Raw genomic sequence first — 11,014 nt, 5'->3', positions numbered from 1 at the left:
AAACGACTAAGAAAGACGCTTGTCAAAGTCAGCTAATCTCCAGGCAGGCCAAAAAGACAAGCCTTCCATGGAGACTTTCTTTATAAAGTGCCGGTTCGGTGGCCTTTTTTTTTCCCCCAAACCTCGGAAGCCGTCGGAGTGCGAGAGAGGCAAGCAAACCCCATCGCTCAGTTCTGAGGCGGTGGCGCCTCCGCCAGAACCGCTGAAGCCAACCCTCGCCTCTCCCCTGCAAAGAAATCTGCGGAGAAGGCGCGGTGTCCCTGTGCAGGCCCAAAACCCGAAGGCCGCTGGGTTTTCCGAAGGCTGCGCCTGCTCGGTGGGAACCGCGCCCGCCAGGGGCGAGGCTGGAGCAGGCAGGCAGAGAGAGAGAGAGAGAGAAGACGAGGCTCCCACGTGGCCGCCGCCGTTACCTGCAGCCGCAACTCTCCACCACCATGTCCTCGTACTGTTTGTAAACCACGTTGTTGCCTGAGTCGGTGTAGAGGATGCTGATGGGGCTGAGTTTGGAAGGCACGCAGCAGCTGGGCGGGGTGGACTCGGGCGCCATGGAGTTCATGAGCGTCTGAATGATGGCGTGGTTGGTCGGCTCCAAGTGGGAGCGCAGCGGGAAATCGCACACGCCGTCGCAGTGATACGCCTCGTAATCCAGGGGCGCGATTATCCAGTCGTCCCAGCCCAGCTCCTTGAAGTTGACGTGCAGCGCTTTGCGGCTGCACCGGCTCCTGATTTTTTTGCTCTGGTTTCGCCCGCTGGCGGCCCGGCCCGCCAACGCCGTCCGCCGCCTCCGCCGCTTCTGTTTGGCCAGAGCGCCTTGGCTTAATTCGTGGGACCCCAGCGGGAGCTCGGAGCCGCCGCTCAGTGTCCGGATCTTCTCGCGGATCTCCTTGAAGAGGTTGTCTTTCCGCTTGGTGCGAGAAAAGACCACCAGCAGGGCCCTCTCGTGGGGCTGCGATGGGTGCTCCCGGCCGAAACCCAGCTGCCGGGGAGACAAGAGCTTCCCGGTCTGGGCCGAGACGATCCTTAGCCCAAAGCAGAGCGCGGGCGGGCGCTGGGGACGGCCGCCTGGCTCGGCCCAGGGCCTCAAGGCTGCCCAGACGTCGAAGACTTCCCACTGGGGCGTAGCGTCGGCGGAGCCCAAAAGATCTCCCGCTCTGGAGTCCAAAAGGCCCGGCTCCCGGTCTTCTGTTGGATCGGGGCAAATAGAGATCAGCAGGCGATGGAGCATCCCTTCCGGGGACGATGCCAAGCTCCTGTTTTCGGCGGCTTTCCGCAAGATCCTCAATTCGGCCCCTACGATTTCGTCCGCCTCCGCCAAGGTAGAGATGTCGAAGAGGTATTGCTGCCCGGCTTCCCAAGAAGAGTCGTCTGGAAGAGAAGAGAAATGGATGGGTGGAAGCTGCCTTGTTGAGCCCGAAGAGCAGGGCGGCACCGTCCCCCCTGGCTCTGTACCAAAAAGGATTGCCTGCCTGCCCGCCCTGTCTACCAAGGCTTTAAGTGCCAGCTGGGCTATCCACTTTCCCTGCTCCCTGCTTTATTCCCACCAGTTTTTCGGACCAGTTGGACGCAGTTGCTGTTTGGATAAGCTTTTGGGGCCCCAAATTCTAGTTTTTTCCCCCGGATAAGAACCCCCATCACCCCAGAAGCTGGACTTGTTTCTTATCTACAAAGAAACTCAGACCGCATACTCAATGCCTGTTGCAAAATAAGTTGAATCCACTGTTCTCCCATAAAGCGAGGTGAAATTGCGTTAAAATCGTGCTTTTCAGCATGCGCAGAATGTCTCAACACAACATGGAAAAGGAGTTCAAAATGGCTTTGAAAAATATGTGCAGGGAGGAGGAGAATTTGGGAGCTGAAATCATATCTAATTTTCAAAAGTTCAGATAGAGAAGATCTGTCCATAAAAATGACCCACCTAAAACCTTCCACTCTTGACAGGTCAAGAGACATTGAAAGAACTGTACAGCAAGCATCTGCATTTATTTCCCAGCCCAAGTAGGGAATGGGCTGGTGGGGGTGGGGGGTGGGAGAGAAATGGGCCCATGTTTTTCTTCCCACACTACCCACCCTCTTTATTGCTATGAGCCAAGTTAAACATTTCCCTGGTCTGTCAAGGATCATTTTATTTGTTCACATGTGTGCCTACTTGCACATTTTCTTTATTTAAATGCTCCAGCAGAGAAGGTGGAGGAAGAGAATAGTGTTGAGTGAGTTAATCCCTTATGGGGGTGACCTATCTGAATCCCCTTCCTATCTCAGCTCGTTTATGTTAGAAACCAGACATGAACTTTTCCTGGGATTAATTAAAGTAACCAGATGTTCCAATAAATATACACCCTAACATTAAAATAAATAAAGGGAAGGAAGAGGCAAAATAAATGAAAGAACGAAAAAAAAGATTCTCATATGGGCTTTCTCAACAGTACTGTAGGATGTGGTTCCCTCAGCCACCTCCCCAAATGCTGGATAAAATGAACCACCCGTGGCCAAGTAAGGTGAGCAGTGAAGCAAGGGACTTCTGGCCTTTGGAATGTTGCTGAGCTATAGTTCTCAGAGGGCTCACTTGAAATATCCTAATTAGAGCTGCTGGGAATTGTAGTTCAGCAGTACCTGGCAGTATTACTTGACCTTAATTTACCTCTGAAGCTAAGTAGGGTCAGATTTGGTTAGTATTTGTGGGAGAGACCATCAGGAAATTGGGGAGGGGGAGAAAGAGGGTGGATTCTGGGAGGAGATAATGGCAAATTCCTTCAACATAGCCATAGTTACATAGGCCCATGAAGCCGCTGGATTTCAAAGGGACTGGATCTTTCATAGCTGGAGGATGGGGCCCACTGCACTCATTAATTATGGGGCTTGTTAATGGATTGATTGAAAGATGACGATGCTGGCCACTTGCAGTGACCAACTGGGTGCTTCTGGGAGAAGCCCCTTATCATTTTTCTTTCTTCCCAACAAGAGCAATCAAATCAGTTTCTGCCACCCCGAACAGGGAGCCAGCATAGAACCGCTGGGGCAAATAGCCGCAGAAAATCTTGCAGGTCTGAATGCGGGTCAGAATCAGCATCTTCCTTCCCCAATCTATGGACCACCCGGTGTATTGGGGATGGATGACTTGGGCCTGCCCTGCTGGCTGGGAATTCTGGGAACGGCGATTCCCACACTTCACGGGATTGCCAACTTGGCGATCCGAACAGATTTGAAACGGGGTGTCCTGTGTCTGGTCCTCGCATCCTCCATTGAACTCGATGAATTGCGAAAGAGGCTTTCCTGCTTGGCTCTTTGGAAGTCTCCTCTCCTTGCAAGCGGTGGCCATCCCGAGAGAAAAAGGGGGAAGGCGGCGGCGGGGGCAGCAAAGAACGAACCAGAGCCCTTCAGAGCGTCACAGACTATTATTCCGCTCGCCCAGCGCTCCCAGAGTAGCGTCTCCTGCCTTCTCTGCACCCGCGGCCGAGCTCGGCGCGCAGACCGGAGAAGCCAGCAGACGGCTATCTCATCTTCGGTCTGCCAGACTTGCGATCCCCATCGTCGCCAAGCAGCCCTTGAGGCTGTGTAAAGCCTCCCTCGTTCCAGTTCAAACTGGACTTTCTTGAAAAAGCACCTTTGGTTCAGATGCTGAACTATCCCTAAGCAAGGATCCTAGGCCGTGTCTTCAGTAACCACGGCCTTAGGAGGCCTCCGCGGCATCTCAAAGCCACCAGGACTCCAGAAATCTCGACTCCTACTTCTGCAGCATCGGGACCAAAACTCAAATCAAACCTGCCCTGATATTCTTCCCCTGCAGCTCGATCCACTGAAGCTGCCTTTGGTGTGCCCTCTAAAACACCCCGACTTTCTTTCGGGGTTGCTCACAGTTCATCCAAACTCACAGTCGCCTGTTGCACTTTATGCTTGGAGAGCAGACCATAAATTGCTGATTGCTGACTAAAGTGAAAAGTTTAGGGTACAGACGTGTGGCCAGGTATTTGCAGGAGCACAAGTCTCATCCTCCATCCTGGTGGAGTTCAATGAGAGTTGGAGTCCTCCAACTGCTCCCGAATAATATTTAAGCAGCTGACAACAGCAACTGGAGACCTTTAGATGAACGTGTTCTCTATTTAAAGATCGGGTAGGTCTTAATACAAGAGTTTTGGGGTTTGTAGGTAGTTGCAGATGCTGTCCTTAACCTTAAAGGCACATTCTGGTATGTTAGAAAGTGTTGCTTTTTGTTTTTGGATTTTTTTTTTCTTCGTCAGAAGAGACCTGCCAGGGTACGCCAGCCTGCGAAGTCTAAACACAACGTGATTCCCTCCAGTTTCTATTGTTTTCTCCGAGCGATAAAAGAAGGAGTAATGATGTAAGTCCGAGTCACTGAATTAAACGAGGCTTATTCCGAAATCAGCGAACAGAAAAACATTCGCGTGGTTAGAAATAAAAAAATAAATAAAAATAGGACAGACAAAACATAAACTAGCTAATACCCCTCGCACTGCTGCTGTTTCTGTTAGAAGGATCGCGCAAATCAGTTTAATTTCCTTGATTTAGGGAGCCTTCTCTAATTGAATCAACAATATTATAAAAAAAATCTTTTTTCTGTGATCACTCAACTCCTTAATGATTCTGTGCAATTAACAAATAAAAAAGAAATCATCAAAAGATCATAGCAGGTCGAAAGAGTAATTCAACCAGTTCAAACTCTACAATCTCCCTATCTTAGATTCTCTAGTCACGCGTCCTCCTAAATCCATTAATTTATCCTCGGCGGCTTCTCGCCGACATACAGAAACATGAACTTTATCGGATGATGTGGTCCTTCATCGGAAGATTCATAGGACCTGCGTTTGTGAATACAAATATAAAACAAAGCTGAAAATTCTTTTGGCAGAGATTCCAATCCACGCGTAGGCACGATATATTTCTCTAAGGATGATCAGTTACAATACACTTAATGCAGGTCCCCGATCTGTATCTTCCAAGCACGTGGAAGATGTAGATCGGGGACCTGCTCCAATTGCGGGGACCAAAGGTTGTAAGGCAGCCTCGCGTTCCGGTACAGAGAGGGCTCTTTGATCAGACGCTCCCCCCCCCTTTCCAACCCTATTCATTAGGAAACAGCCTGTTTGATGTAGTAGTTAACGCACTGGGCTAGAACCGGAAGATTAGGAGTTCTAGTCCCATTTTAGGCACGAAGCCAACTCTGTGACCTTGGGTCACCTCTCTCCCTCAGTCCTAGGAAAGGGGGCAATGGCAAACAGCGTGTGAAAAACCTTGTCAAAAAAACTGCAAGGACTTGTCCAAGCAGTTTTGGAGAATCGGACATGATTGAAGGGAAGAAAAAAAAAACCACCAATATTAGGAAATTTGTGGGCGCAGATCCCGCGTGACTCAGACGGCATTGTGAGCCTTGGTGGCGCAGTAGACTAAAGTGCTATTAAGTAGCACCAGCTGCCTGCAATTACTGCAAATTCAAATCTCACCAGGCTCAAGGTTGACTCAGCCTTCCATCCTTTCGAGGTAGGTAAAACGAGGACCCGGATTGTGGGGGCAATAAGCCAGGTTTGTATAAAATAGAACACCGCTTGGGGGGTGGGGCAAAAAAAAAAGCCCTACTAAGCAGGTATATACAAAAGTATGAAGGCTATTGCTTAACGCATTGTAAGCCGCCCTGAGTCTCCGGAGAAGGGCGGCATATAAATCGAACCAATAAATAAATAAATAAATTGTGGAAGACTGGCGTTTCAAGCGCGCACCGTGTCCCGCGTCCCCAAGGAGATCCGACAACCCCGCTCTCCTTACTTGAGATCTTTCATTTCGTCTCTAATGGGGGTGTTGAGGGAACCTTTGCTCCCCTAATACAAACCGAAAGAACCTAGGAGACAGTCACTCTGTCTAAACCTTTCTTTGGAGTCGCTTGTAGCTTTAAAAGAGCCTTTCTCCCTCCCAGCGGTACATCTTTACAAGGCAGTGTTGCCCTCTACCCGTTTCTCCTTTGACTTTGGTTCAGTTACAATAACGGGCCGACTAAGTTTCATCTGGTAGGGTTGGTGGGCTGGCTAGCCATCTCTTTTTCTTTCTTTCTTTCTTTCTTTCTTTCTTTCTTTCTTTCTTTCTTTCTTTCTTTCTTCTTTCTTTCTTTCTTCCTTTCCTCCCTCCCTTCCCTCCCTCCCTCCCTCCCTCCCTCCCTTCCTTCCTTCCTTCCTTCCTTCCTTCCTTCCTTCCTTCCCTCCCTTCTCCTTTTCTATTGTTTTCACGTGGTGTTTCATCCAGTACAGATCATTTGGAAGACATTCCTGCCGAATGCTGAAACTAGAAGAAATGTTTGTCAGAAAAGAGAGGATGGATCGAGAAGTTGTTCGGGCGAGTGAAGCGTTTTTACGGCCTGGGTGTCTTTTCAGGCCAAAGAAAAGAAAGACGACGCTTAGGGGGAAGTATTCAAAGCAGTCGGAGAGTTCTATCTACTCCTGCAGTTTTAATCTCTGATTCCCCCCCCCCATTCTCTTTTCATTTCCACCCCCTTCTTCTCCGTCTTTTGATACGTAGTGATTTTCAGTCACCCGCAGCGTCCAACCCTGGAAAAAAAAAAAAAACCCTCGCCACGAATTCGCGTAGCAATAAATCACCCAAGTTCGTAAGGCAGCCAGAATTAAAAGGCAAAAAAAAAAAAAAAAAAAAGGTGCGCAGGCCTTTAGGAGAGGAAAATTCAGAGCGGGCAACTTTTAACTTGACCCCTCCCTGAGTTCCCTTCATTTGGGCTGCAAAGCGCTCTTCCCCGGTTGGATTGCAATTCCGGCTAATTATAGAGACCGGCCAATCGCGGATCAGCGCTCCGAGACACTCTTGCTATTGGCTCGCCGTTTCGAGTCAAGGTGACAACCCCCCCCGGGGGTTGGCAGCGGTGGCGGAGCAAGAGTCCCGCCGCCACCGGCAGGGAGGCAGATCAAACAGCGAGGTAGCCGCGCCACCCTTTCTTAACCATCCCTTGCCCGCTTTCCTCTTCCCACGAAGGACTCCGACCAAGCTTAAGCGATCCAAAGAAGTTCAGCTGCAAACATCTCGCAAAGCTAGTTCTCTCTCTCTCTCTCTCTCTCTCTCTCTCTCTCTCTCTCTCTCTCTCTCTCTCTCTCTCTCTCTCTCCCCCTCCCCCCCCTGTCCGTCTGTCCATCCATCCATCCATCCATCCATCTCTCTCCCCCCTCCCTCTCTCTATCGCGCTCTCTCTCTCTCTCCCTCTCTCTCTATCACGCTCTCTCTCCCCATCGTTTCTCTCTCTCTCTCTCTCTCTCTCTCACACACACACACACTCCCGAGGGGGCCCAGCAGGGCCTCGGACGCAAGAGAGAGGAAGGACTCTGTTATCTTGACTTGGCGGGCGAGTGTCCCCTTTGCTGTCAAGGCAGACCAACCCAGTCCCGGGAAGAAGGAAAAGCCGCGCAGAGGCTGTCTGAGGTTTCCCCGGGCGGGGAAAAGCGTGCTGAACCGCTAGAGCAGGAGACGGAGGGCAGCAGCCTGGGAAGTCCTGCCCGAGCGGCGATCGAATAAGCCACAGACGTGTCGGGGTCGTGGGATTTGAAAGGAGTTTCCTAAACCTGGCCGCTCCGACCTTCGCTTCTTCCCACCCGCCGTGGCCTTCCACCTGTTAATAGTTACCCACTCCATCCCGCGCCTGCCCCATCCGTCGCTTCAGCCAGTCAACCTCTCGCCACTTCTACTCCAGGAATCAGGTTGGCTCCAGTGCAGCCGCCCGCCTACCGGGCAAGAAGGGAAAGGGAGGCTGGGAGTCGCCCTCGCCTGCCCCACTCTGCATCTGATCTCAATACCCCCCTCCCCCAAAAATGGTTACAGTGAAAACCACATTTCCCCCTGAATCAATACATCCCAATATCTTTTGAACTCGCTTCAGCTTTGCTTTTCCTTTTCCCCAGATCTTCCTGATCTTCAATTTTCCTCCCTAAAGAGCAAACGATTTCCCTGTCGTGAAACCAGGAATTCAGTCACCTGAGCCCAGTTTTACTTCTAAGGTGGCGCCATTATCACATTCGGGCACCTCGCTGATCCCCAAAACCTCAGATTCTTCAAAAGGGATCTGCAGGCTTGATTCGACTTTGGGCCCGGGACAGAAACGCCATAAAGGGGAACACTTGGAGTTGTTTGGTGATTTAGAAGCTGAGAACAAACAATATTAATGGCCGAGTCCTTGCTGCTCTCCGGAGCTTTTGTTGCAGACGTATCATTACCAAACTAGGTAACAACATCAGTGCTGTTGGTTTATTTGTCCTCTGCGGCCACTACCGCATTTCATATCCCCTATCTTCGAATTATAGCAGTCTGGCCCAGGCTCGGTCTCTCTGCAGTAATTTTCGCCTTGGGTTATTAATATTTAAAGGAACTTTGCTTCAAGATCGTTTATGATATGGAAACTGAAAAGCGTGAAATCGTTTTTTTTTTTTTTTGGTCGCAAAGTCTAGATCACAAAAATAGTCATCCTGCAAAAATCATTAAATCCTAGACTCTAGTCTAAAGGGGTGACACGGTTAGTTTGGGTTAGATTAGGAAGGATCCTATCGATCTTCTGTTTTAGACCCGATTAATTGGGGAGTAATTTGAGGAGTAGGGAAAGTTACTTTTCAGACAGCTTCTGTCTGGGGTTTAGTATCGCGGGGTCGATTCCTTGTAGTTGGATTTGTTGTGATGGTTCATTCTTTTGGCAAAACCAAACACTTCCACACTCCGCAAAGAATTGGTGAGAAGACGGCGAAAAAGAACGGACGAGGCTAATTATTTCCCAACAGGACGACGGGGCTTTCCTTTCCCCCCCCAACTCCCCAAATTCATCGCCCCCATTTACAACAAAACCCCGAAGCAAAGCTAAACCAAAACGGCTCGCGAGCCTACCGACCTCTCCCCACCCACCCACCTCCACCCCAAACATCAAACCGACCCAGTTTAGACAGAAAGAGCACTTTTAAATAGCGGGGTGGTGTGGGAAGCATCTCTCTTCTCCATCAAAATACTCCGACCCAGCCAATCCAACGCGCCATCCCCGAGGAGGAGAAGGAGAAGAGGAAGAGGAAGAGGAGAAGAGACTCCGGCGCAACGCGTTTTGGATGCAGCGCATTCCCGAGACAGCCCTGCGCGCAAACCCGGCCCGCTCGCGATAGAGCTCGGCCCAAAAATCAGAGCGCTTTTTATAAGGGGAGTGGGTGGGTGGGTGCGCCCGCGGTGGTTCTTTCCGAGCGGTTGGTTCGCTCACTCACCTCGCGGCTGTGCCCGCGCCTGGTCCGCGAAGCCCGTGACGGTGTTGGGGCGGCTGCCCGGGACATCGTTGATCTCTCCCTCAGGCCGGGGTGGATCCTGACCGCCGGCTAGGCGGCGGTAAAGCGCGATCATGTAGTCGTGCGGCGCCACCACCGTGCCGTTCCCGAAGACGCCTCCATCCCCTTTCAGTCGCCCGCCGGGCTTTGCCTTCCAGAGGCCGGGGGCGGCCGCCACCGCCGCGTCACCGGCCGCTGCCGGAGGCCGAACAACAGCGGCGTCCAGCTGCCCGTAGCGGAGGCGGCAGGCGCTCCAGAGGCAGCAGAGGCAAAGCGCCGCGGCCGCCCTCAGCTGCATGCTCTCGCAGGCCTCCCGCCGGTTTGGTAGCAGCCCAGGCTCGGCGGGCTCTGAGCGGCTGGCGCAGGGGCTTTGAGGGCTCCTCGGACTCCCCGGCCGCTTTTTAACATTGTGTTAACTCGACGCCGAACCAACCAGGACAACTACAGCGGCGGCAGCGGCTGGCTGGACCCTCGCAAGCGCCCCCTGCCGGCCAGTCGCCGCTACCGCCGCCGCCGCCTGGCAAAAGGGCGCTGCTTTTTTTTTTTTTTTTTTTTTTTTTTGCAAAGGCGGGGCAACGGGAGGCGGGCGAAGCGGAGAATCAAAAAAAAAAAAAAAAGCGGCGGAAAATATAAACAGCCCCCAATATAAACAGCCTCGCTGAGTCACGTATTTGTTTTTACAAACTCTTCTTCTTTCCTTCCTTCCTTCCCTCCCTCCTTCTCGTTCCCCCTTTTTCCTGTTTCTTTCCCCCTCCCGGTGTTTTGTTTTGTTTTTTAAACCGAATCCGTCGGAAATAACACCAGCCTGAGAGAGCTGGCCGGGGCTCCCGGGCGCGGGCCGCTTGGCCAAAAAGTTGGACAGAGAGAGTTGGATGTCAGCATCCCGTCCCATCCTTTCGGCTGGACGCTGCAGCAAAGCCGCCTTGGGAGGTGGTGGCGGGTGGGGGTGGGGGTGGGGGTGGGGGTGGGAGGAAGAGGCGAGGCTGGCGTGGATTTTCCCCTCGAGTTGCGAAGGAGGGCTGGCGGGTGGAAGGGGGAGCTGGGAGAGCCATTGGATTCATCCGGCGGGAATTTTTTTTTTTTTTATTTGATTTATATGCCGCCCTTCTCCGGAGACTCAGGGCGGCTTACAATGCGTAAGCAATAGCCTTTATACCTTTGTATATATTTTATACAAAGTCAGTTTATTGCCCCCACAATCTGGGTCCTCATTTTACCTACCTTTGAAAGGATGGAAGGCTGAGTCAACCTTGAGCCTAGGGAGACTTGAATTTGCAGTAATTGCAGGCAGCTGATGTTAATAACAGTGCTTTAGTCTGCTGTGCCACCAGGGCTCTGTGCAACTAGTTTGATCAACCTCTCCGAAATACGGGACAGAAGTTGCGCTTTCTTCGATATCTAATTTTCAACTTTCCTGCCCTTTCGGATAAATCAACTCCCGTCGCTCCCTCGAGAGGTTGAGAAGCGAGGAGGAAAAAACAAACAAACAAAAAAATACTTGGATAATTCAGTATATTACTACTCCAGTAATCCCAGCGACAGATGAAGCAGTAGTGAGGTTTGGTGATGGAAGCCAGAGTAGCTGACTGCGTTTAACAGATTAACTCCGCTGTTTCGGCTAGCTTTCGGCGCATAAGTCTAGTTCAGTGAGTCCAATTTAAACGAAGGGGAATTTCATTTTGAGCGACCAGACCGGGAACCGGGTTGTAACTCCAAACTCGTTT

At 51.4% G+C, this 11,014-nt stretch overlaps 1 protein-coding gene across 1 annotated transcript; it reads right to left on the bottom strand.

The window, feature by feature from the left end:
* Positions 1-406: 406 nt before the first annotated feature.
* GDF7 (growth differentiation factor 7) lies at positions 407-9,588 on the bottom strand. The gene is made up of 3 exons (XM_070932723.1): positions 9,234-9,588; positions 7,975-8,079; positions 407-1,365 (listed from the first exon to the last, which is right to left on the bottom strand). The coding sequence occupies exons 1-3, from the start codon at positions 9,586-9,588 to the stop codon at positions 407-409; spliced, it is 1,419 nt and encodes a 472-aa protein (XP_070788824.1).
* Positions 9,589-11,014: the final 1,426 nt, after the last annotated feature.

Source organism: Pituophis catenifer, unplaced genomic scaffold (assembly GCF_029215685.1).
Source record: "Pituophis catenifer annectens isolate HBS135680 unplaced genomic scaffold, rPitCat1.0.hap2 SCAF_1, whole genome shotgun sequence".
Taxonomy (NCBI): Eukaryota; Metazoa; Chordata; class Lepidosauria; order Squamata; family Colubridae; genus Pituophis; species Pituophis catenifer.
Note: the sequence above shows the minus strand (reverse complement) of the source record. Positions and strands in the feature narration are given on the sequence as shown.

Coding starts and splice junctions, on each gene's coding strand:
- GDF7 (XM_070932723.1), bottom strand. CDS start 9,588: ATGCAGCTGAGGGCGGCCGCGGCGCTTTGCCTCTGCTGCCTCTGGAGC. Junction 8,080..9,233: donor GGCGCGGGCACAGCCGCGAG/GTGAGTGAGCGA, acceptor CCGGGCCCAAAG/TCGAATCAAGCCTGCAGATC. Junction 1,366..7,974: donor AGAAGTAAAACTGGGCTCAG/GTGACTGAATTC, acceptor CTTCTCTTCCAG/ACGACTCTTCTTGGGAAGCC.